This window comes from Babesia microti, chromosome IV, assembly GCF_000691945.2.
Source record: "Babesia microti strain RI chromosome IV, complete genome".
NCBI classification, from domain to species: domain Eukaryota; phylum Apicomplexa; class Aconoidasida; order Piroplasmida; family Babesiidae; genus Babesia; species Babesia microti.
In genome coordinates, this window is record NC_034969.1 from 107,669 (window position 1) to 132,795 (window position 25,127).

The 25,127-nt window shown below is 37.2% G+C and overlaps 15 protein-coding genes across 15 annotated transcripts; 9 read left to right on the forward strand and 6 right to left on the reverse strand.

Annotated features, from left to right (window-relative positions):
* Nucleotides 68–1,243, reverse strand: BmR1_04g05140 (RPF1, ribosome production factor 1; the record flags this gene model as incomplete). Its single annotated transcript, XM_021482349.1, has 7 exons — nt 68–154; nt 176–254; nt 276–349; nt 428–588; nt 641–764; nt 785–948; nt 970–1,243. The coding sequence occupies 7 exons, from the start codon at nt 1,241–1,243 to the stop codon at nt 68–70; spliced, it is 963 nt and encodes a 320-aa protein (XP_021337165.1).
* Nucleotides 1,244–1,409: 166 nt separating this feature from the next.
* BmR1_04g05145 (hypothetical protein) lies at nt 1,410–2,057 on the reverse strand (the record flags this gene model as incomplete). Its single annotated transcript, XM_012794181.2, has 1 exon — nt 1,410–2,057. One exon carries the CDS (start codon nt 2,055–2,057, stop codon nt 1,410–1,412), a length of 648 nt encoding a protein of 215 aa, XP_012649635.2.
* Nucleotides 2,058–2,753: 696 nt separating this feature from the next.
* On the forward strand, nt 2,754–4,632 carry BmR1_04g05150 (ubiquitin-like protein, putative; the record flags this gene model as incomplete). Its single annotated transcript, XM_021482352.1, has 3 exons — nt 2,754–3,624; nt 3,720–4,528; nt 4,549–4,632. The coding sequence occupies 3 exons, from the start codon at nt 2,754–2,756 to the stop codon at nt 4,630–4,632; spliced, it is 1,764 nt and encodes a 587-aa protein (XP_021337609.1).
* On the forward strand, nt 5,162–5,960 carry BmR1_04g05155 (4-methyl-5(b-hydroxyethyl)-thiazole monophosphate biosynthesis; the record flags this gene model as incomplete). Its single annotated transcript, XM_012794183.1, has 4 exons — nt 5,162–5,308; nt 5,329–5,532; nt 5,554–5,696; nt 5,774–5,960. 4 exons carry the CDS (start codon nt 5,162–5,164, stop codon nt 5,958–5,960), a joined length of 681 nt encoding a protein of 226 aa, XP_012649637.1.
* BmR1_04g05160 (hypothetical protein) lies at nt 6,044–6,468 on the reverse strand (the record flags this gene model as incomplete). The annotated part of the gene is made up of 2 exons (XM_012794184.1): nt 6,044–6,361; nt 6,382–6,468. The coding sequence occupies 2 exons, from the start codon at nt 6,466–6,468 to the stop codon at nt 6,044–6,046; spliced, it is 405 nt and encodes a 134-aa protein (XP_012649638.1).
* Nucleotides 6,618–7,340, forward strand: BmR1_04g05165 (Mitochondrial import inner membrane translocase subunit tim22; the record flags this gene model as incomplete). The annotated part of the gene is made up of 4 exons (XM_021482353.1): nt 6,618–6,786; nt 6,877–7,061; nt 7,161–7,233; nt 7,255–7,340. 4 exons carry the CDS (start codon nt 6,618–6,620, stop codon nt 7,338–7,340), a joined length of 513 nt encoding a protein of 170 aa, XP_021337610.1.
* Nucleotides 7,384–8,393, reverse strand: BmR1_04g05170 (Uncharacterized methyltransferase C3B9.04 mitochondrial; the record flags this gene model as incomplete). The annotated part of the gene is given in 6 exon segments (XM_021482354.1): nt 7,384–7,474; nt 7,496–7,660; nt 7,741–8,132; nt 8,152–8,222; nt 8,243–8,345; nt 8,367–8,393. The coding sequence occupies 6 exon segments, from the start codon at nt 8,391–8,393 to the stop codon at nt 7,384–7,386; spliced, it is 849 nt and encodes a 282-aa protein (XP_021337611.1).
* Nucleotides 8,998–10,970, reverse strand: BmR1_04g05175 (lysyl-tRNA synthetase, class II; the record flags this gene model as incomplete). The annotated part of the gene is made up of 6 exons (XM_021482355.1): nt 8,998–9,216; nt 9,302–9,654; nt 9,675–10,040; nt 10,173–10,261; nt 10,283–10,722; nt 10,743–10,970. The coding sequence occupies 6 exons, from the start codon at nt 10,968–10,970 to the stop codon at nt 8,998–9,000; spliced, it is 1,695 nt and encodes a 564-aa protein (XP_021337612.1).
* Nucleotides 11,059–14,052, forward strand: BmR1_04g05176 (LCCL domain-containing protein (LAP5); the record flags this gene model as incomplete). The annotated part of the gene is made up of 13 exons (XM_021482356.1): nt 11,059–11,205; nt 11,228–11,354; nt 11,375–11,546; nt 11,568–12,024; nt 12,045–12,224; nt 12,246–12,373; nt 12,394–12,673; nt 12,856–12,937; nt 12,958–13,281; nt 13,303–13,395; nt 13,418–13,588; nt 13,650–13,803; nt 13,824–14,052. 13 exons carry the CDS (start codon nt 11,059–11,061, stop codon nt 14,050–14,052), a joined length of 2,544 nt encoding a protein of 847 aa, XP_021337613.1.
* Nucleotides 14,053–14,581: 529 nt separating this feature from the next.
* Nucleotides 14,582–15,198, forward strand: BmR1_04g05177 (pre-mRNA-splicing factor CWF18, putative; the record flags this gene model as incomplete). The annotated part of the gene is made up of 3 exons (XM_021482357.1): nt 14,582–14,818; nt 14,839–14,959; nt 15,065–15,198. 3 exons carry the CDS (start codon nt 14,582–14,584, stop codon nt 15,196–15,198), a joined length of 492 nt encoding a protein of 163 aa, XP_021337614.1.
* Nucleotides 15,155–16,840, forward strand: BmR1_04g05185 (conserved Plasmodium protein, unknown function; the record flags this gene model as incomplete). Its single annotated transcript, XM_021482358.1, has 7 exons — nt 15,155–15,406; nt 15,427–15,666; nt 15,688–15,885; nt 15,961–16,290; nt 16,311–16,596; nt 16,618–16,697; nt 16,718–16,840. 7 exons carry the CDS (start codon nt 15,155–15,157, stop codon nt 16,838–16,840), a joined length of 1,509 nt encoding a protein of 502 aa, XP_021337615.1.
* A 168-nt stretch (nt 16,841–17,008) lies between these two features.
* BmR1_04g05190 (conserved Plasmodium protein, unknown function) lies at nt 17,009–17,462 on the forward strand (the record flags this gene model as incomplete). The annotated part of the gene is made up of 4 exons (XM_021482360.1): nt 17,009–17,075; nt 17,100–17,170; nt 17,193–17,344; nt 17,366–17,462. 4 exons carry the CDS (start codon nt 17,009–17,011, stop codon nt 17,460–17,462), a joined length of 387 nt encoding a protein of 128 aa, XP_021337616.1.
* Nucleotides 17,463–17,605: 143 nt separating this feature from the next.
* Nucleotides 17,606–20,053, forward strand: BmR1_04g05195 (hypothetical protein; the record flags this gene model as incomplete). The annotated part of the gene is made up of 2 exons (XM_021482361.1): nt 17,606–18,776; nt 18,834–20,053. The coding sequence occupies 2 exons, from the start codon at nt 17,606–17,608 to the stop codon at nt 20,051–20,053; spliced, it is 2,391 nt and encodes a 796-aa protein (XP_021337617.1).
* A 386-nt stretch (nt 20,054–20,439) lies between these two features.
* On the reverse strand, nt 20,440–20,736 carry BmR1_04g05200 (hypothetical protein; the record flags this gene model as incomplete). The annotated part of the gene is made up of 1 exon (XM_012794192.1): nt 20,440–20,736. One exon carries the CDS (start codon nt 20,734–20,736, stop codon nt 20,440–20,442), a length of 297 nt encoding a protein of 98 aa, XP_012649646.1.
* Nucleotides 21,065–24,946, forward strand: BmR1_04g05205 (hypothetical protein; the record flags this gene model as incomplete). The annotated part of the gene is made up of 1 exon (XM_012794193.1): nt 21,065–24,946. One exon carries the CDS (start codon nt 21,065–21,067, stop codon nt 24,944–24,946), a length of 3,882 nt encoding a protein of 1,293 aa, XP_012649647.1.

Genomic DNA, 25,127 nt, shown 5'->3' on the forward strand with positions numbered 1-25,127 from the left:
TGGGGTTTTTTTAAAATTTTATCAAACCTCTACAACTACAGACGTAAAATGACACAGGCTATAATATTTATAGAAAGAATCTCTTACGATCCACCTGCAAATCAGGCTTCCACAGGAATTCATACAGCCCATGCACCAAATCAAATGCACCCTCCTACAATCAATTCTTGTTTACCTGCACGGATCTGATCTTGAGGGTAAATCTAGGCCCAATCTCTACAAGTGAACACTTTTCCATGCTGCGGAAAACATATCTAATTGAGGTCAAGTGTCACCTGTGATGGCGGAAGAAGATAAAATCGCGCTGGTTACGAAATGTGATGACTCGGCGGCCTTCAAAATCGGGGTTCTGTGTTAACATTATTACATTAGAAATCAAACCCATGACTGGGTTTGATTTCTAATGTAATGTAAGCCCAATCCTTACTGGTGGGAAGAGACTCCCCAATTGTCTTCCCAATCGCTGTCCCAAAACAGTAGTAAAATTATCTAACACAATTTCCGGGTAATGAGTCGAAGAATATGCCGCTCCCACCATCTCGCTAGCCAGTTTTAACGAAGTTAACCTGTAGAATACTGTGGGTCCGTCTACATTAGAAAAAATGATTGCCATAGCATGAATTTTAAAAATAATACCTACCTGGCAATGTTGCGATGTGGAATGAATGGGGAAGTTTATCTCTACCCTGATTAACCATGATGATGGCCGTGAAGCTCTCATTCAATGCATGCTTTACTACATTTTTAAGCAAAAATTCGCTTCTCTAAGTCAAAACACGCTTACCGCCAAGTATATAGAGTTGGGAATTATTAAAAGCAATTCCTTAATGAAAGTCCTGAGCTTATAGCTAGGACGACGATTTGAAGTTATTAAAATTTTGGGTGTGACGTTTCCATTGTAGTACTCTTGGAATTCATCAATCATACAAGCCACTCCTTCGGTATCCACTAGATTAAACGTGTGATTACCAGACCAGGTTTCAACCCTCCTCATTGATTCTATGGTTTTAGGCGTTTGAATTGGTTCTGGTTCGAGTCCCGCTTTAATGGCCCTTTTCCTCCTTCTCCTACGCTCGGTGCGTTCACGTTTAGCCTGTCTCCTCCTCTCCAATATTTTAGCCATCCGCCTGCCCTTCCTTCCTAGGAACTTAATCGGCATGTCTTTTTTCCGGTCCGCGTTGGTGCCTTTGGACTTTTCATCCGAGATATGGGCTAATTTATTTTGGGGCTTAATCCGAACCATGTTGAGCAATATTGTTAATCTGTTTCATTTATCGTGAAAAACGCGAGTATATGAACGATTATCTAACACAGCCAATGTGTCAAATAGGATGCGCTTCATACGTCAATGTACTATATCTGAGAATACAACTAGTTAAGATTAGAGCGAAAAATTAATCGTAGGCAAATCAAGATTGATTAATAGGCCTGCCCTTATATTTATCTGCCACGAGCTGGTGGCTGACCTTATGCGCCTTGAACTTGGCCGTGGGGGCATGTGGCCCTAGGAGCTCGAATACATCAAACTTAACTTTAACCACCTGCTTGTCAGTACTAGAGTCATCAAACACTTCTGTTGCAGTTGTAAGTTTGGTAACCTTCTTTTTGTTGGATGTTTCCTTCTTTCTATTGGCCAACATAGCGCTTGCTTCCAATAGATTAGGATTAGCATCATTGCTAGTATTCATGCGATTTTTGAACGACGGAACCCATATCTTCTTTTCTGGTTCCGCCTTTTGCGCCAAAACTGGCTCAACATTATTCCTGGACCAGGCAACCTTTGAGCGATTTTTGTCCCCAGTCGCCTCTCCCAATTCGTTATTCTTGACAAGTTTCAGTGCAATTGCACTCGCAATGGGAACCGTCTCAATTGTCGTATGTTCCTCAACCTTCCATTCCGTATTCTCATTAAACTCATGTTCGCTCTTTTCCTCCTCCATAGGTTCATCCTCTGCTAAATTGGAATCTGCCGTCAATTCCACCGCAGCAGCCATGTGGAAGGAGGCTTTGATAGCATTCTTCTTGCGACGTTCGAAAAAGGACTGGACTTTGCTCATCTTACCGTACGGTAATATTTAATGATCACTTTGATCACACGCAATTGGCATGGCGAGCCTATGGGGGCTAGGTGGGCTGAATCGCTATCGCGATATATATTTGGAAGATTACAAAAACAGTTTCACCTATAAATTCTCTGTAGCTTAGCTTGAATTTATGCACCAGAATTCATGTGACATATATTTTTATACACAATATTAGGTAAATGGACTACGACATGTAGTAGCATTAGGTGACCGCACTGTGCCTTTTTTATCGCGCCATTGGGCGTATCTCGGCGAGTTACGTTCTCATATAATTTTTCATATGAAAAATTTACCCACGTAATATGACACTCCTCAGCCCTACCAGTGGCACCCATATTAGTAATTATTTATTTTAGGAAATTATACACATTTAGCACAATTGGTAGGACTAAATGTCCTACGTCTGACCGAACCTGTAAACTGTGAAATTAATAACTGAGAAGTCAGCTATCATGTACAGAAAAGGATAGGAACTATAGCAACCATTAATACAGTTAGTTATAAATCTGGAAAAATAATACAAAATATAAATTAAACTTCGTAATACCAATGACGCGATAAATTGACAATTAATGCAACCAAGCACCACAGTGGCACTTATGACCACTGATGTACTAGTGTATACACCACATCACTGTCTCTAGTCACCCACCTAATAAAAACCACAACATGGATGACACAATCGAGCTTACCTTTAAGTTACTAAATGAAGATAGCTTCAAACTCACACTCTCATTGGACACGACAGTTGAAGACTTGAAAAATCTGGTTCATATTGAATCGGGGATTGAGCCGGCAAATCAACGCCTAATACACCAGGGCCAACTGCTCAAAGATAATAAGAAAATTCATGACTATCCCATTGCCAACAACCATACCATCCACATAGCATCGGTTGAAGCTTCTCCCGGGACCAACAACCAATCCAGTGCCAACAATGCAACCAATACTAACAATAATGCTGCTAATCCTGGGAGTGGCGGGAATCACTGGACCAATACCTTCCCATTCCTACTTGGTCAAATGCAAGTTACCAGATTAGGGACGGACCAGGGTGGAAACAGTGTTTCCTGGGATAGTAACACCTCCTCGGGGGACATCGAAGGTACAGCATCGCAAATTCTCAATGGCGTAGTCAGTTCCATACTTGGAAATTTCGTGCCTGCTGCTACTAACCGACACGTAAATCAACAACAAACTACACAACCTTCTGATCAACGCGACTGTACTACTGCCGCTCAGGTGGTTAACGAGGAACATGCAAATGCTGCTGCAGTGGAACCGGATGAGATCACTGATTTGCCTGAAAACTTGGAAAATGAGGGGAGACAACCAAGATTCGGTCAAATGTTCATGGGCCAAGTCAACGGCTTGCCTGTTACGGTACTAGGAGGTGTAGCCCCAGTAGCCGCCAATTTAAATTCTGTTGACACACAAAATCTGTTTACTTCTATTTTTGGTTCTCAAACGCGCAGAGCTACTAGACAAGCGGATAATGTCCAAAACCTCACCCAAGCGGAGCACAGCATAAATGTTACAGGTAGATCATCCATTGATATTGGCATAAGTTGGTCAAATTGTATTGACTAACTGTTAATAATTCACCTATTCCATTTGTAGAGTTGATAAATTTAGGAACTGATTATACGAATCCGTCGGAATATCATAACCAAATATCCACCACGCTAAGAGATGCAATCACTGCGCTTAGCAGTGCCAAATCCAAAGTAGACGATTTGTTGCCTTCCACAGCCACAGGAAATAATAACACAGGTGAAAATGTGCATAACAATGGCTACACGCAAAGCAGTACAATTTATGTGGATTCGAGAAGTCTATCCCAGAGGTTGCCCTGGCAAACACTGGGCCAGTTAGTGGAGTTACTGGAGCTGGAAACGGGATGGAGGTTGCCTACTTACTATCAGTTGAATGAATCCCAAGGTACAGATAATAGGTGGGCCGCTCCCAACGTTCCAGACCCAATGGCACTGTTTATCAACATATTCCAGCAGTCTATCAGCATATCCGTCACTGTACTAAACCACGTGGCTGAGTGGCAAAAGAGCTCTTCAAGACTCGATGCCCCTACTTTAGCTAGATCAGCGGCAATTTGTGGATTGCTTGCTTCCATAAATGGCAATTTATCATCATTTTTGGCTTGGCTACTCAATATCATGTCCAGATCCGTTGAGCCATCGGTCCTAACCAATGCCATGGCTTGGTCTGAGGCTGGAGCTCAGCCCTCAGCTCCAGTTACGGACAACGCTGAGACAGGAAGTTCCGTTAATGCTAGTGCTAACGGTCCAATTGAAATGCCTATTGCTCAAAGCAATTTATCTAATGGAAGTGACGCTAACACAGCAAGTTCTGTAATAGAATTTAGGGGAGTAGCTGGTTCAAGGCATCGTGCTTGGACCCAATCTGTAGGAAATTTTACTAAGCAGGTAGCTTTTACGTGATTTAGTTGATTAAAATATCCGAGTACAAGAACAATTTTTCTGAAGTTTACCGTAGCAGTGGATCAGAGTCATTTTTATCTAATATTTGACTTTGTTTATTTATAGAGCCCTAATGCATAACTGATAGATGATTCGCCCCGAGTTATGTCTAATATCAGTATGAGTTTGTGGTATTTAACAATTAGCATGATTTTGCAGAATAACTTTGTAACAATGCAGGTATCAGACAGTGTTTCGTGTCATGGTTTAGGATAAATGGTCTTTGGGAATGGATTTCTTGGTTTAATTAATTTTAATATCTGTTAGATACTTTCCTATGTATTTTAAGTGCAATTATGTGTAGATATACTGTAGACCAACGGTAATTGGTAATTTATGTTAGTGTAATATGCATATTTACACACTTGTAGACAATGTAACAAGAACAATAAGTGTAGTTTTTTCATTAGAATCCCGTAGATCTCAGTGAATCAGTGGGAAATTTGGAATAAAATTTCAAACCAAGAGGAAAAGTAGCCTTTCAACACGAATATATATTCGTTTAGTAATTTACATACATGTATGGCTAATGCAACACATAGAGACTCAGTGTAAGTGCACAATGGCCCAGTGTAACGTATGCGAATCCTCCCTACATTTATAACACTAAACTTGACAAAGTGCCTAACGTACCCACAATTCAATCATTTAAACAAAACAAATTACATAAAGAGCACCAATAGATTACACACTTTTGCCATGTCAAAAACAGCTCTCATTGTAGCTGTAAGTCGCAGTTCATTTAGGGCAACGGATCGGAGGATATTGAATTTGTAGCGGTTTGTGACGTGCTACATCGCGGTGGAGTACAAATCTCCACTGCTTCAGTTAGCGGTAATAAAACAATAACTCTATCCCATGGACTCAAGGTCATTTTGGATGATTTGGTAGAGAATGTTAAGGAAAAAAGCTTCGATGCAATTGTCGTTCCCGGTGGTTTGGACGGTTGTGTAATGGAACATATCATTTAGGTTAATTGTGCACAAAACTTGACTTTGATTGAGATGCTGAAGAAGCAGAAGGAGGATGGGAGGATTTATGCCGCTATTTGCGCGGCTCCTGAAATGGTATTAGCGGCTCATGGAATATTAGACGCCAATACACCTGCTGTAGGGTGAGTTGCTATATATAGCGCATTAAATATGGGATAATTCACTAATATTTAATACTAGTGAATTATCGCTAATTTAGGTACCCAGGATGCGATACTGGTATACCAAACAAGGGAAGTGGTCGCGTTCAAGTCTCTGGAAATTGCGTAACGTCTATATCCCCTGGAAGTGCAATTGAATTTGCGTTGACACTTGTTGAATTGCTTTCTGGCCCTGATAAAATGAAGAGGGTCAAGTCTGGGCTCATTCCACACCCTTCAAGTTAATGGTGCTAAATATGCTATTTATTTAAATGCCAAATTAGATGAAAAAATTAATTTATCTACAGACAAATCATATAGGAGTTAATCTATTTGGCTTTTAATTTATGGAAACTTGATTTACGCCACTTGCCCATGAGCAAGTGAAGTCTGGATAGACATGCGATTAATGTCGTTATTAATTGGGTAAAGTGCCTATGGACGTGTATTCGCGACAATTCCACTCCAGCACGGATAATTAACGCTGTACATTTATCCGATAACTCATTTATCTCTTCTAAATCACATGCACTATCACTGTGTAGCGATTTTACATTAGATTTCAGTCGTTTAGCAAATTGAGCGCTGTGCTTCAGCGCCAGCCTAGTGTACAGAAGAAAAGGTTGTCTCCGGTGCTGCATATAGTTCTAAATAAGTTATGAGTTACCCGTTCCAGAATTTTAGCAAGCAGTGTATTTTCTACATCGAGCCAGCGCACTAGGGATTTCAACTTATTGTAACCATTTTGCCGCATAGCTAAAGTATAAAAATTTTCATATGGAATTTATCCCATATGAACTGAGTTCTATCCATAGTTATACATGCTTCTATGTACAATATACTGAATTATAGACATGGGCACCCTACAATGTCGGTATAGCTGCTACATACAACTCTGTTAGAATGTCCAACGGATTGTACGACAAAGTATACCTGTCAAATAGTTATGTAAATTTGAAGTTGTATGAAAATCCAAACCCTGAGCTTTTAAGAGCTTTTAAACTCCAGGAATCTATTCAGGAAAGCTGTATTACTAGGAGTATAGCTGTTGGTATAGCATCATCTTTACTTGGTAATAGCAACTCTCAATTATAACGTTTGATAGTAAAAATTATTAAACTGTTATTAATTTTCTAATATCATATACACGAAGCTGACATAGGTGTCGTCGTTGGCTCTTTTATGTTTACTATGAACCAGTCTAGTAAACCAACGGACATAAATTTGACAACAAAAGAGGTCTTCAGGTTGGCTTCTAAAGATTTAATATCTCATATTACTGCTACTAGCAAAAATTTTGCAAAAATTGGTTCATTATACTCTTTGATTGAGTGCGGAGTACAGAAGGTATACAATAATGTTCTGTCGCATTAAACATATTTATGCTTATAATGATCTTCATTTTAAATAACTATAATCTATTGGATATGTAATTCGCTGATATAGAAACGCGGGTCTTGCGATCTATACAATTCAATCTACGCGGGCTGTGCAACAGGAGCCACACTTTCTTATAAAAGTAAGCAATAATTTACACTAGATGGACCGTTAATGGCTACTGGCAGTTGTATTGCATTTGCTGCCTTTTCTGGAGCCATGGAAGCGTATCAACACTCCACTGGTTGATGATCTCACAAAAATACAAAACTTCATGATGAAGTTGCAGTGGTCATTCAACTGTGTATTTGTAAAATATTTTTGCACCTTCATTGGGCTTTGGAATCCCAGGCTTGTTTTCCAAATCAAATATTTCATTATCACTGGATAAACAATTTAATTACTTGTTAGATAAACATTTGGATGCCGTAACCATGTAATGTACGCCGTAGTTGAATACCTTCATTGCTTTGATATCCATATTTGAAATTAGTTCATGTGGGTCCCTGTCTTCGTAATATCCGTTTTCCCAAGGGATTACCGGATTGGGATATAAATCCAAAAATTGCCTAAATTAATGTATTATGAGTTAATAAATAGATAATACAGTACAAATTCGCAACTAATACAATGTACTGCATAAACTTACATAATGCGCCTAGTAACTCCGTAATAAATCTTTCCCCTCTCTATAGACAAGTACCTCCCCTTCCTCTTCAATACTCTATTAATCTCTGAAATAGTTCCTTCTGGATTTTCAACAGAACACAATGTATGTGTCGTGACAATTGTATCGAAACTGCAATTGTCAAATGGCAATTTGGATGCATCTCCATGTATTATTATTACGGGAAAATCAGGTTTTAACTTTTGCACATTTTTAGTCAATTCTTTGCACATTTGTAGGGATTTGTCCACACAAGTTAGGGAATGAATATTCTTGTAACAATTCAAATTGAGGCCTGTACCACTTCCTAGTTCCAAAACATGACCTCTAGCTTGTCTAAAATGTTTAAGTCTCTTATTTTCAAGTCCCAGTTTCTGAATCAAGGTCAATCACTTTCTCAATGGGTTTATGGATTGCATCGTAATTTTGTGCTATAGAATTGAAGATCCTAAGTCGATGGGTTTCTGAATAAATTATTAATTACCGGAAGGTGCATCACACTCTCGATATTTGGGTCTTCTAGAAACGTAGCTGTGGTATATAATGGCGAACCATATACCGTTAAAGGTTATAGCACCTATTTTTACCTAAATAACTTTCACAATTACTTTTGACCATGTCAACCATTTTGTCATCCCACTATAAGTAGTTAATCATAAACGTCATTATATAGTTGCACCATACGTAGTATATATATTACATGCATTATATACGCGTCTTGAATGATATATGGTTAAAAAATTACTCCACAAAATAAAAAGGAATTAGAAATTTTTGTCAATAGCTCAATCCACAGCTATTTTGTTATTTATAAATTTATTTGTCTAATTGTTGTATTACGAATTACAGTGAAATACTCACATTTAGACGATAAATTTCTTATATATTAATGTGTATTGTACTAAAATGGTTTATTGTATATTCAGGGTAATTATTGGTTATTTATTACCCTTCTATTTTGTTACATTTGACTAGTGTTAAACTGAATTTTCCCATTGTATTTAACAATTTTAATTTATAATTTATCAATTCAATACAAGTTAATTTTGTTGAATAAAATAACCGTCTATACTATATTAGATGTTAATTTGACGAATTTACTCATTAAGGTACAATGCTCGTTAGACGAGTGATATTATAGTTGTGGTTTTGAACTAATTATAAAATTTTCAGCGAAATATAAGATAAAATTTTTCAAAAAACATTCCATTATTTGCTTTTTAACAACTAAAAATTATATTATGATCTATTTGGCGCCACTTCCCTCTCCTCATCGGTTAAAGTGGGTTTCATTGTGGGAAAAAGAATCACTTCCTTTATGTTGTTGTTATCAGTCAAGAGCATGGTGATTCGATCAATACCCATGCCCCAACCGGCGGTAGGAGGCAATCCGTATTCCAATGATGTGCAAAAGATCTCATCAGCAGAGTGGCATTCGATATCCCCAGCTTCGCGTTGCTAAGTTACGGCATTTAATAATATTTGTATTTGTTGTATTTCATAAAACAAGTGTTAATAACACATAGCATCGAATTTAACATACCTTGAGCTGTTGAATAAAGTTCTCCCTTTGCTTAAATGGATCGTTCAATTCCGTGTATGCATTGATGATTTCGTGCCCGCAAATGAATAGCTCAAATCTCTCAACCAAATCTTCCTTACTCCTATGCCATTTTGCCAAAGGGCACATGCACTGAGGATGGTCGATTATAAATGTAGGTCGGTTAAATATTGCACTTTCCAAAAAATGACCGACAAGACAATCGATTAACTTATTTGCCGTTTGGATGGCGGGCAACTGTAGACCATTTTGCAAAATGTTGTTTTTTAAAATCTCAATATTCTCCGGGGTGTCATATGGGGGAAATATCTTCAAACCAGCTCGTTTGTCCAATTCTGTATAATAATTTGTATACCTTCTATCAAAGACAGTTTTGGGAAGGGGGGGGTGAAATCCAACTCGACAGGATTTGAGAATTCACCATTTGGATGATAGACGAATTTGTAAGACCCCTTAATGTGGTATATCAACTTTGACAAATAATCCTCAGTTAACGACATAAGATCAAAGTAGTCGGCATATGCATAATAAAATTCACACGTTGTAAATTCCGGATTATGGGTCAAATCGATTCCCTCGTTACGAAATACACGCCCAATTTCAAATACTTTGTCGATTCCTCCCACAATTAACATTTTTAGAAACAATTCAGGGGCAATACGTAGGAATAGATTCATATTTAGCTCATTGTGCTTGGTGATAAATGGCTTTGCGTTGGCACCTATATTAAATGTCCTATGAGTAAAATTTTGAAAATCTGTCAAATAATGTGAGTTTGAATCCTAATGTTTACAAACGATCATTTGGCATACTTATATAGTTATACAATATATAAAACGATTGCAAAACCCACCTCCAGCGCTAACATTCATAATTGGAGTTTCCACTTCCAAAAAACCAAGATTGGATAGGTAAGCGCGAGTAAATTGGACAATTTTGGACCTAAATAATAGACTAACATACCGTACAGTAAAAGTATCATGAACGCGTGAATTAATGATCATGTCCAAATAACGATGCTTGTATCTTATTTCTGGATCCTTCAATCCCATCTTATCTGGTAGCATATGCAGGCAATGAGTCAAAATTGTTATTTCTCTGGGAAAAATACTTAATTCTCCTCTTTTGCTCTTACCAGGGAAGCCCTTAATGCCTACTATATCTCCCCTTTTGATGGAGTTGTAGATTTCTACAAAATCACCAGTTTCATGGTTATGGAATTGGTAATTGGCGAATACTTGCAGCTTAGAATTATCTCCCTTTAGGTCCATAAATCTGATTTTTTGGCCAGAAGAAGCTACTCTGGTAATTCTTCCAGCAATGGTTACAACATCATCCTCATTATGCACACCCTCTGGTATATTTTGGTATTTGTTAATATATTCTGGTATTGTTATGGATACCTACATCTGAAATCTCATACCTTGAACTTGTGTGGATATGCTATGTTTTCAGTTCTAAGTTTGTTTACTAATTTCGATCGGTTTTCAAAATACAATCTAGGGTCCACATCAGTAGATTCAGTGTCGTCCATTGGGTAAATATGTATGTGTCGTAAATTTATATAGTTTATAGTGTTAATGTGTGTAAATTTTATATTTTTGTTATATTTAATGTGGGTTATCAAGTATATGGTTGTATGTATTCTCATGTACCCACATAAAATTATTTCATTATACTGGAGTATGTAAACATAGGGTAATTTTGTCATTACATATGGTCTGGTTAGAAATGTAGAAATGCACCTTTATTTTAAACTAAACATACTATTTGCTATTGCACACACGCATTATTTTATACAATTTAGTAATGTTGTAAAAGCAGATGTAACAGTTGACACTGTCGCTAAATTCGATGTGGATGGATTTGACAAGGATTCCTTGAGGGTAATTCATCAATTCAACATAGAAACTTACAGAGTATAGGCAACGCCACAGGAAAACGGTACAAGGCTGGCTTTGCGCCGCCGCCTTTGTACAGAATGGCATCGTATATACCGATTGCACAAACCATCCTGCCCCTAATGGTCAAACTGGTAGGTAATGATTTACACAGGAAGGGATTGGTGCTATGTCGAAGTTCAATCCATTGGTAAAGGGCCCAGAGACTGGGATTTTTGTCTAGATCCTGTTGACTATAATTTGCTAAGGCACAAGGCAGCACAGCTATTTATTACCAAACATAATGATATCAAATATTCTATAAATAGATTGGCGCATTATGAAAAGTGAGCACTTATTTTACATAGGGAATTGCAGTACAACATAGACAAATACAATAATGTGTGTCAATTAACTAATAACGACAGTGAAAGGATTTCTACTTTGGAATCATTGTTAAGTGCCGTTAAGAAACAATTATCGGCATTTAGCAACTATAAAACATATTCAAAAATAATGTTACAAAAGTCAAATGAACTTGCTTCCCTTCTAGAATTGATGAGGGAAAATTATATCACCGATGCCAGAAATTGTACTGCTGTAATTGGCTATGATGTTCAACCGCATGCGGATGGTTTAACAGTAGAATTCTACCCTAATATATTCTTTAAAGGTCAACCGATAGTCGCTCCGCATCATGAAAGTATTTCAATTTACTGGAATAACAAATTACCTGTATCCGTGCCTTTCGACGATTTTTCAGTTGCTTTTAAGGGCTATGTTGAGGCACCAGTCACTGGATTATACACATTCATTGCAGAAGCGGTATTTTACAGTTAATTTAGAGCCTTGGAGTGCGATTGTTATTGGAGGATGATCTAATTATAAATACTTTCCAATCGGTACATCACCAAATGACAGACAACAATACATCCAAACCATTGCAACTTATTGGAGGTAGAAGGTATAAAATCGAATTTAAATCTTTTAACTATTCTCCATTGCGTTACTACAATCCATATGAGGTAAAAAAATACTACATACAGTTATCATTATCACTTTCCTGGGAGATTGATGGTCATGGTGCTGGAATCATTCCAAAGGAAATGTTCTATTCCAGTCCTGGAGGCAAATTACCCAGAATATTTGGGTTAAAGGGCGAAAACTACGGGATGTATGTCAAAAGTCATTTAGAGGCTTTATGGAAAATGGATCTCACTCATTTATTGATAGCAAGGAACACTATCTGGCGGATATACCGGGCAAGTATATTGGCATGAAATTCATCAAGACTAAAATACACCCACAAGAAAATAATGTCATTTTCTATACCACAATGGATATCGTTGTGACGGTGGGTCTGCCAAAAAATACTGGATTTCTACCTAAGGGTTACGATGCCACGGGCAAAAGCATGGGTTATTTCAAGTCCATACGGGACACATTTTCTATATACAAATCCCCAGATTTGTGCGTAAGTACTATACATGTTTAATATTTATTTGTTAAAATATTTACCGAAATGGTTATTGTGAATAATAATTTTTTGCAATCACTACAAATTTTTATCATTTTTGTAAATTTATTACATAATTTATGCTTGTCGTAAAAAACATCTTACACATCATTTTTCATTTTACCTAAAGTATAATGTAGGAGCCAGCTACGGAACAAGTTGAAATGGGGATGTACCAACTTAACTATCTCTCTGGTAAAATTAGCCTGGAGATCCCAAAAGGTATTTAAAAATTCATCTAGACACTTCATTTATTATCGCAATAACGCCACTTGTACATGAACACATATGCGATGGGCAAATAAAACGACTTAAAGTCACAAATTGTACTTCAAGCTCAATGGAATCCCCGAGTTATGATTGTATGCACGCATTCACTACAAACATTAACGAATTGGATTCTTCTAGCCACAAAGTCAAAAATGATGGTTGGAGGGCTAGTAATAGTCTTAAATATGAGGAATGGATAATTGTCAGTTTTGGAAAGAATGTAGACCTTCACACAGTACACTATCATCCACTGAACAAATCGCAATATAAAGCTAAAAAAATTACTTTTTTGATAGGTAATCAACAATCAATTTTAGGAACTGAAATGATTACCCATGTATTAGAAAAGGGCAAATGGAATTTTGATATAAAACCGACAAAGATTATGAGTATGAAGGTTATTTTGTCAGGTTCCCAGTTTTTATGATTTAGATTTTGATAAAATTGACATGGATAAAAACGCGCCAAGTATTCCATCTTTTGGTGGTAGACTGGCATTTTACGGCGTAGAATGCGGTGAAGTAGCAAGTGAATTACCCTCACTTGAAGTTATTTTTAAGGGCGTGCATGCACCTGTTTCTATGCCCGAACACTCCATACAAGGTTAGAATAAAACTATTGATTCCCATTTTTAAAACAAATATCCCCATAAACATTAACTCAGACAATGGAATGCCACCTAGCCCATTGACTAGTCACAATGGATTCTACTTTGGCTGGACTAGTAAAGCATTTCCGCCCTCTAACTGCTCTAAGAAAGTAGAAAAGAGAGGTGGCATCCAATTTGGTGGTAACAAATGGACCCTTGATGTACCAGTGTAAGCTATCGGCCATATAGTAACGGGATTTACAAAGTTGAAGTGGAATTGGGTTCCCTATGCAAAAAACATACAACTTCCCTAGTAGTGAATGATAAAGTATTACAGGAGTCAATTGTATTGTCCTCAGGGGAATTTTTAACGCTCCATTTTTATGCCACCTTGGATGATACTTCCAGGATTATTTTGTCTAGCCTGGACAGTGGCGCTGTTATACAGAAATTTAAGATTGACCTAGCCAAATTGTAGTTGATTAATTTTTATGTATTTAATCATTCCAATTAATATATTAATAATTTTAAAATCACTCACCGCAGTCTTAATAAAAATGATTGTAAACAATTTAATGAAATTGTAACAAATTCATTGTAGATTGCATTATTAAATGTGTATGTTTGTGTAAGTCACCAACACTTTTGAAAATCACATCTAATTAGTGAAAGATGCAATAAAACACCAAGAAATTTTAGTAAAATTCACAAGTTGTCATAATAAATAATTTTAAAATCGGATTATCCTTAAAACCCATAGTGACTTTTGCAAGATTGACAACAAGCATAAACAACAATAACGAATTTTCATAAATGATATTTAAAAACACATATTAATAACGTTAATTAGGAGTGATATAATTAAAAATACTTTAAAAACACTGTTAAATATTGAATTCATTTGAATTTTAGAAAAAAATGCATAGACTTCACAAGAAATCAACTATACGGCATAAATCATTACCCGATTAGTGTAAAGTTAGTTTAATAGATAAAATTTGTGTTACATGGGCTTACCACACCATTTAAATTATAGTAAAAACATAGTGCACATAAGATACAGGTTGGGTTGGGATATGGCCCCTGGAGTCCCTGAGACCAAATACTGCAACGTAACATTCCGATACTATACCCCTCATGATTCAGTGTTAAAAAAACAAATTTTACCTCACTCTGGAGTTCAGCATATTGAGGAGAGAATTGAAAGGGATATTAATGATTCCATTCACAAAATAGAGAAGGAGGTATTTTGTAAGTGATTTAGGATGTTGTATCTCTAGTTATTCCTAGGAAGGAGAACTGGGATCTTAAAAGGGATTTGACTAGGAAATTATCGCAATTATCATATCACACGGACAATGCAATACTTAAACTCATTAGAAAGGGTAAGTTTTCTGTTTAATTCCGGTGAATTTCCTTAGTTATTGATTATAAAATACAAATTTGTAGAATAGTGAATAAATATTATTACGAAAGGCTTGTTAATTTAGGTATTGCCGATAGTAGTGTGGCAATGGGCACATATACTTTAGGAGGGAAGGAGGCAGACGCCACGGGTGTGTCCGGCCAGGAGCTCCTTGATGAGGCGGCCAGGATGGCTGAATTTGATGCAGATTTTGATTGAACTCCCAATCATATTATCGTCCATTTTTTTTAATTTATTGCTCATAGCTCCCATTCTTTCTATTAGTAATAGACACAGCACTAATTTAAATGTTGCATATATATTCCCATATATTGGCACTAAGTACACGAATCTCAGGTTTGAATTGTTAGCAAACAAGCCTAGACTTAAGGCAGTTGCTCACTTTGTACGCACTAGGCCCCGAAAGGTAATTGCATTATCAATCAGTCTGGAAGTAGCAAGATGTATCCTTCGCCGCCACTTTACTACCAGGATACAAACGATTATTTCGGTTCGCCGCCAGAATACTTTTCAGCACCAGTATCAAAGGCTGTGGAACTGATAAATTCTCAGGAGTGGCTCAAATCAATTATCAAAGATCCAAATTTGATAGTTAAGGACCAGGATTCTATCGCTTCAAAGTGTACAGAATTATCCAAAACACTATTAAATATATCAAAGGAGATGGTAATTAGTATATAATATAAGGAATGCGATGTATCTGAGGATTTGTCCTTATTTTTCGAACGCTTAGGGCGCGATCCACAAAAATACAAGTATTACTTATCTCCTATTGAAACAATGAACGTTATTCAGAACCAATGGGAGATTAAGGAGAATTATTTATTCAATAGATGCAAGAAGAGACTATTCACTAGATTGAAGGACATTTTTCACAAACTAAAAGTTAGTAACTATTTCAGTATAAATTAGTACATCAATATCACATAAATTATATAATATATCACATAACTAATACAGTCAATTGGTTTTAGCGAGGAGCAACTTAAAACCCCTGAAATTTGGCATCGTTATGGTGTTTTCAAATCACTTCCAAAATGTACGCTAACTGAAGTATACTTTCAGAAGCACAGGTTTGGTCTGACATACGGGCCCAAAAATCTATATTATTTATCTCCAGATAATCAACTTAAATCCAATATTAATCTAATATATAGCAGTGACACTGCTAGTATCGGCACTAATGATGGCAAATCAGACAAAAAAGAATTGCCTGAAGGAAAATATTTCACTAGTGCTGAAGAAGCACTATCAAGTACTGTATTGTATAATATTTGCGACAGATTAAAAGTAATTAATTTTTTACTCAGGTATTGGAGTTTTGGAAGTTTGACACTGGAACACAGCAGACCCTAATAAACGTCGCTAAATGTTATCATACCAAACTAAATTACAACACTCAGGAATCTCAGGAAGTTTATGCCATTAGAGATTTTTTGTTTAGTTGGCTATATCCCGATTATATATTGCCGCAATCTATTTACGAATTGGAACAAAGTGTATGTCATAACTATCGCATAAAAACATTGGAAAGGAGTCTAGGAAAAATGTTAAATTGCTGGATTGGTTCTGGTGCACCTAAACCGACAATTAAAGGTACAAAATTAGATCACTTAGGTAAAACTGAGAAATATCGTAACCTCATAATTTGGAAATCGTTAACCAAGAAAGCTCGCAAGAATATCGCACATCAATACGTACATATAATTTAATTTAGATTGTAAAATTAATGAAGGAAAAAGTTAGGGAGAGAGTTAGACAGAGGGAGGCCTATCGAAAGGCTATAACTGCAAAACATAGGAAGAAAAGGATACGCACCCTGAGCAATGAGGAAAATTAGAAAGCTTGATAATTTTAAGTAAATATTTAGTATAGTAGAATAATTTTTTGTGTTATAAAATACAAAAGTATGTACATCAAGTCATTATATAGGTCATCCTGATGCCCTATACAAACGCAATAGTGATGTAATGGTATGTACATGTCATTGTGAGGCAGTGATTCTACGATGAAAAAATCAAAGAAACCCCAAAACAAAGAATTTAAATCTATAGTATCTGACATTCGCAACCTAGGTATCCAAAAAAAATTTTATATAGTATACCCTCGTTTGGACAATCGGCACAAAAAACACTTGGATGAAATGAAGCTTAGGGCCTTGGGTGGAAAGGTAACATCCACATAACATATAGGTAAAGAAACAACGTGCTATGCCCTACAAAGAGTTGTTACAACGTAAAAAATCTATGGAACGAACAATCTCCAAGCAGTCTTCACTAGAAAAACAATTGGGAGTATCATTTCAATATGGAAAATATCGAGACGTGTCGCAGGCAGAAACAAAGTAAGCTGGATTGTAACATAGAAAAAAGAAAGCACTTAATGCCAAAATTAAAAATAAAGATCCGCTTAGGGATTACAAATGTGGTGGCATATATCGAATAAAAAAATGTGATCTATAGATCTGACACGATATTTCCAATCACATTCGTTCATCAAATTAAAGACTGTAAATTTATAATCGCAACACAAATATCATATTTAACGTATCTTAAATCATAGTTTTTTAACCAAAAATACCCTAACTTGCCACTGGTGTCGAAAAATGTCGACCCATGTATCTCACATTTCATCACATCACCCTTCAACCCATGCACATACCAGCGATTTGCTATATCCGCCATCGCATAAAGCATCTACCCATGCTTCAACCTATAAGCCATCAAGTCACAAACAGTCATCTCACATTTCAAGCCTTAAGGCCTCAAAACATCACCCATCCACTCATGCATCAACACGCGCGTCTAGTCATAGACTCCCAAGTCAAAATGCGTCGGTGAATCATTCAGTCCACCCTTCTATGTATTCAATGCAAGATTTTGGTGAAGATAGCGAATTATATGAACCTACACCTGTGGAAGACCAGGAATTACTCGCAGATAACTGCTACGATAATTACCAACTGATGATTTCTGTATTTTTGAAGTTGTCCAAAGAGTTTGAAAAAATATCAGATGAAGTTGATGAATGCATTAAAATGGCACAGAAGGCATTTGAAATGGTAGATTTCACACAGTACGATGACCCGGCACAATATGACGAGCCTCTACAGTTGGAAGAGGACCCTTTTGGTGATAGTGCATCTGAAGTGCCAATGAAATCGTCGGTACGATTTTCCTACAAGAACATTATACACGATGACCCCAATATAGCGCCTTCATGTATACCCTTATCATCGACCAACCAGACAATGTCTTACAATCCATCATCAGCCTCATTTGGCCGGGCACTCTCTCAGCCAATATCTCTATCGGCTGATAGAATTTCCAATGCATCAATGCTTACAAAGAACCCTTCAATTGCCAGATCTATAATGACTGCCAAATCATTTGGGGGAGAGAAATCGGTGGCGTCCCTAAATAAATCTATTGCTGCTTCTATTATATCTGGCAAGTCACTAGCTGAGACAAGTAGGACTATTTCTAAAAAAGTGCTTGAAGATAACAAGTCAGTATTGTCCAGTAAATCAAACAATAGATCAGATGTCCAATCTTTTGCTGCTGGATCGATGTCAAACAAATCAGCAGCAAGATCCCGCATGTCACATGCTACATTGGCTAACCCTTCTATTGCCGGGTCCATTGCAAGATCCCGTGTATCACATGCTACATTGGCTAACCCTTCTATTGCCAGGTCTAATTCAAAATCCCGTGTATCACATGCTACATTGGCTAACCCTTCTATTGCCAGGTCTAATTCAAAATCCCGTGTATCACATGCTACATTGGCTAACCCTTCTATTGCCGGGTCCATTGCAAGATCCCGTGTATCACATGCTACATTGGCTAATCCTTCTATTGCTGGGTCCGTTAAGGGGAATAGTCTGAAGGCCAGATCCATGCTAGGTAGCGAGATTATGCCAAAGTCTATGTCTGAAAAGTCAGTGGTGGTTGAGGAGCCCATGTCAATCCATCAATCTCTCTCAGAAAAGGAAAATCCGCAGGGAAGTTTGTCTTTGGGCAGATCAATGATGTCTGGAATTAAATCTATTATGACTCAAGGCAAATCGATGGTTATGGGCCAATCTGGATCTTTTGCCAGTCAGACCAAAGGCTCTGACTGTAATTCTGTAAGGGAATCAAAGATGACCATGAGGTCTCAAAACTCCAAGGCCAGTGCCAAATCTGGATTTGGCGCAAGTTTGGGTTCAAAAAGTGGATTGGGGCAAGAAAATCCGAATGGAACGCCTTCGATGATGTCGCGCATAAAATCATTTTTTAGCCGTGCTTCCACTCAGAACAACGAACAGGAGATTGAAGATGATGAACATATAGACCCGTTGGCTGTACAACAAAGATTCGTGGATTTGTGGGAGAGGATAATAGGTAAACTGTTGGTTACCAGCAATCAATTTAAGGCACTTAGTGATATGACAAAGGATCCGGCGATAGTCCCTAATGATGCGTTTGAAGTCCCTATTATGGAACTTCCAACCCACGCGGATGGGCAACCATTAAGCGCAGATGAGCTTATACATGCACTGCATAACACAATGATCCCGCAAAAACAAAACCAATCAAAAGTACATTCCTTGATAATAAACGTAATTGTGGCACATTGTGAAATTAGGAATGCTGAGCGTTTTCTCCAACAGCTGAGCGAAAAGATGGAAATTCAACCCAAACGCTTGAAATCTTTATCCGCCAAGAGAATTGAAAGAACAAAAATGATTGTAAAGCAGTGTGGCGATGAACTTGTGTCAACTGATTCTCATTATGAGAACTATATTAACTCTTACTATGAGGCGCTAGAACGGGACTACCCCCCTGCCTTAGGGACATTGGAAGATCCGCCGCTGAAGCATTCGCCCACTTGCCCTTCTCAGATTGAGGCGCAGGAATTGGCCATATACGAGATACGCGACCAGTACATAAGGGAGAAGATAAGCACTTTTGACGATCTTGTCACCAGCTGGCTTCTGGACTATACTAACATTTGCAGGGAGGCTGGGGAGCAAATGACGGTTCAGGATGAGAATTTGGGCCAAGATTGACCATCCTATGTATTGATATAGGAATAGTTAATGAGGGTGATAAATGGATTGGTCGCCTATTACATGGATGGAGCTATCATTTTGGGTTGTTTGGTTAAATATGCATCCATACAGGAAATATGTAAGGAAACATGTTATTTTTGTGAACCGTAACTATATTTTTTTCGTGGCAAAACGCGATGAAATTTAATTAAAATCTGTAATAGTTAATCATTTGTGTTAGTAGACAATTGTGTTGAGATTTAAAATATTTGGCAGTAAATACTTATGTTTATTTATTGTTTATGAATTGATACTGTGAGTATATAGGGAGTTTTGTAGAAATTGTTTAAATTTTATAGGTGATATGACGGTAAACTAATAGTATGTGACACTCATATAATTAATTAGTCACCTATTGAGGTATTAGATTGCCTAAGGAACCTAATAGTCTCCGCCGATAGCCCTAAATTTTCCAAATTATATTCAGGAGCCACAACTTTACCAAAGTCGACCTTATTATTTTTCCTCTTGGAAAATATTATTTTATTGAGTGATGAGGATATTTTTAATAATTTTGATATTTCAGTATCTGCATTGTCATTTATAGTATTTCTAGTGTCTAAAGGTGGTTTAGATTCTAAATTTTGAATTAGTAACAACTGTTCATGTAGAAATAGTGCACAAGATATGAGACTATCCATTCTTTTTAAAGGTGGGTTACTAACTACTAATTGGGGTAAGGGGGTAATCAATTGCAGTGGTTAATTCACTATGTAATTGTTTTTTATTTTCTCCGAAAATAAAATTAATCTAGGATAAATTTGTTTCAAAATTAAACAAGTATTAGATTCCACCATTGCCAAGTAGAATCATTTGCTAATAATCAACAAAACCTGTTGGTTAATGTAAATATCTACAAGTCCCTGAATGATCACGAAATACATTATATCGCATGAAAGATTCATATTAGATATTCACTGATCAGTAGCAAACATTTTCTACTTTGTTATCAATTACTATATATATTTAATGGAAGAATCATTGCCCGAGGTTAATACACTGACATCTTTGGGCCAAGTAGAGGCCCATCTCAGACGGTTGGTTAACGAGATATCGGAGGCGGACTTGGAGGAGGCTAATGAATATTTGCTGGGTCAAACCACTAAATCAAATAAGAATCAAAAGAGCCTGGCATCCCTGCTGCGCCAAGAGAGGCGAAACAACCATCAATCCTGCTGGTTTCATACCAAATCTCCTGCATTGGAAGGAAATGAAGCAAGTAAGGATCAGCTAGAAGAGGTGGACAAGGTTAATAAGTTGGCTCTAGACACGTACCTACTGATCAAAAACTCAATGTCAGACATGGGCACCAATTTTGACTTAGCCACTCTCGCATGGGTCAGCTTGAAATGCCTACTTAAGGAAGTGGATAATCTTATGGAAGTAGCAGCAGGGGATATATTTAGCAAGCGCAAGAAGAAGAGGGGTAAGAAGCGGAAAAACGTGGATCTAGACAGTGATGACTCGGCTAATAACTACAACTCCGGCATCATAACGAGTTTTCCCATTAGTACGATCCAAATTGAAGCTCTGTGCAATTTGATAGCTGTCACTTTTGATCATATGTCCCCAGAAAGTCTAGCACACAAGTTATTACTGTCTCTGGTAAATAAGTTATTGAATTCAATCAATAGGGTAGATCATCCGTTTGTAACCAAGATATTAGACACATTAAAGTCTCTACACCGTTGCAAAGTTAATGATGATGTTTCACCGCTTTTATTCAACCTGTTTAAAATGTTGTTAACGATATCTTCTCATAACTCAGATATCGCACTGGACGCTACATTGTGTTTAAAAGAGTTAGTAAAAGGCGCAATTAGCAGGGAAGATAATAAGTTTGTTGACCTATTCTATTTGGCCCTGTCTAAATTCTTTGATCGGGCATCAGAGGCCATTGATAATGGTGACAAAATGATGCCATTCAAACATTTTTTAATAAATCTAAAGTCATTTTCACTAGCCAATCCATTCTTTATGCCGCACTATTTACGGATTATCTTGCAAATATCGCATCTTCTATTAAATAATCCACCCATATTCATCATTAGAGAGTGCATTTCCACGCTAATTACCATGGTCGCAAATTTGAAGCAAACCGATCGTCCCGGGGATTTACAAATAAGTTATTATGTGAAATCCAACATATATCCAATCCTACTAACAATCACAACTTCCACACTTAAATTGGGGGGGAAGGGGTTAAAACTCACTAGTGAAGATATATCTAACATCTATCACCTCATGTCCCTTATATTAGAGTATCTAAAGTTATATTCGTATAAATGGGCACAGTATATCATTGATGAGGATAAGGATACATATATTTTTGACAAGGCGGTAACCCGCATACCAATAAACACGGATTGTAAACAGGCGCTGGTTCTAACTTACATTGACACTTGCAATATACTATCCAGACTCATTGACGGTAAAACATCACAGATTGATCTATCCGTACACTTATCTGGTATAAGTAATTCAATGCCCGATGAATTACTTGACAATCACAGTTGTGTGAGTGAATACTTAAAGTTTGCAATTAGCTTGAAAAACTGGGTAAACATATCCCAGTCTGACATGATATACCACAATCTTACTACCTCACTATTAAGCCTATCCAATAAATTACCAGCCAATTATTTTGTCTCACATAAAAGTGAAATACTTGATGCAACAATTCCACTTTTGGTTGAACGGTATAAGAAAACGCCATCAGCAGCGTTGGAAGAGTTATTTTGTGACTTGGCCAGATCATATGGTCTGACACAACTATTGTCAATAACCAGCAACACTCAACACACGTTGGATGCAAATGAAGTAACAGTGCACTTTATGTACCCAATTTTTGAGAAGGGGCTAAGGGGAATGCCTTTGATGTATTATGTGGAAAATGTGATACCGATAATTTATTGCCTACATGAAAAGCTGGATCCGCTACAGCGGACCCAGGAAAATTTATTAAGGCCAGCGGAACTGAATCGTAAAAAAAGTATCTCTTCGGCATTGGAACAACTTTACCGTCTGGGCCCTGCCTTTTGTCGAGACCCTCCTGATATTATAACTGCCTTGCAATTTGATGACCAGCGGTTTCCCAAGTTCCTGATTAATTCATTGCGTCAGGATGGAGCCAATACTGAAATAATCATTATAACATGCCGCTCCATCGTCAATCTATCTAAATCCATTTCCAATAATATGGATAGTGGTGGCACCAACGTTAATGAAATTGTACAGCCTTTTGCTCCTTTACTTGGGCAAACAGTGCGGTTATTCGTGAGCAAATACAAAATGGATAAAAATTCTCGCCTTCCAACGCAACAGCACCTCAAGGATTGTATGAAGGCCTGCGCCAAATTCGTCTCTCCCCTCACTCTCAAAAGCAACCTAATTAGCTTCGAAACTGAGTGGACTAAACTAGTTTTATGCGATGATACTATTAAAACACGTCATAGGGGGGGTACTGATAGTAAGAATATCGGCAATATGAATTCACTTGTCGGATTGGCACTAGTGGAAGTTGCTAGGGTCCACTTTACCTTTGTGGATTCATTTGTGCAAATAAAGCTTTACGAATCATTTACCAACCTGTTAAAGTTAGGGGTTTCTCAAGGCGTTAAGGCGGTTACTGATGTCATAGAATTTGCCAAGATCAAGCTCACTAGTGCTGGGGGAACTGGTAGATTAGGCCCGTTTGCTGCTATTTTCTTTTCCCCTAACAATTTGGAGCTGCTGGTGAATAACATCACGAGCATTCCCATTCATCGTTTTTCAAAGGTCCACTATAAATATCTGAATTCTCTGAGCTCGCTATTGTACCATTGTTTAAACTCTTCACAAACTGCAAGAGTGGTCCAACCGGTAATTCAAAAGTATTTGGAGAATCTGCTAAAAATCGTTATATCAAGCGTCAAAGAATCGCACAGCGTATCGAAACGTGCAATCTTAGACGCGTTTAATTACTTGGCAAAATGCACTGATGCTGAGAACACTTTTACTATGTTATTAGAAAGGATTAAAACTGCTAAAACTAATAACTCCATAACAGTATGTTGCTCTATTTGTATGTTGCACCTAGTGACCATGCTTACTGATAAGGGTTCAACTCTTAGTAGTCTTGGCATGAATTCTCAGCATAAACAAGACTCTTTGCCACAAATATTGGTCCAGGTTGTTAAAGACTTGGAACCATTACTGAACACGTGTACCGTTTCATATGTTTACATAATAAAAATTTTCAAGAATATAATTAAATCGGATGTTCTAAGTCCATTTAATGTAACTAATATCGTTTTGCCTTCAGTTATGAAACTTCTGAGCAATGAAGAATTGGTCAGTAGGCACAGGGTACATGTAAGGAGATTGCTCGCTAAAATGGCAATGAGGATTGATCAATCCGCTTTATGGAAGGAAATACCCAAATTTGCTGCGGGTTTACTATCATCAGCTATCAAATCTATCTCTAAATCTAATATCATTTCCGCTTCATCTGCAGCTGATAGTAGTGACCAGGAATCTCAATTGGAGAATGATGAGTCAGTATTTACGTTGCATCATTTGGACGTGCTCCTGAATGGTCCAAACTCAATATACAACATTAAGAGTGTCAATTTTGGCGGAAAGGTGCCCAAGGATTTTAAAGATGCCAAACATATGAAATCCAGTAAGATCGCTGTCAAGGGTGTCAAGGTCAGAGTCAAAAAGGCCGAGGAAAGGAAGAAGGGCTTGAAGAAGGTGAAGATCAAAAAACAACTTACCAAGCAACCCTTCAAGTACATTAAGTTGACCCCAAAAATGATTCACGAGAAGAACAAGAACGAGACGCTAAAAAAACTATCGCTAAAAAGGTAATCTCACATTTATAGTTAAACCATACAGAATAGCCAACCTTTTTAATTTTTAGTTAGTAGGAGGTGATTCACTTATTAGCTCTACTGTGGAATTTTAAATACATACTTGCTATATTAACTTGTTAGGTTCTAACTATTCAATATGTTATCCATATATAGTTTTATGTAAAGTGTGTGTATGG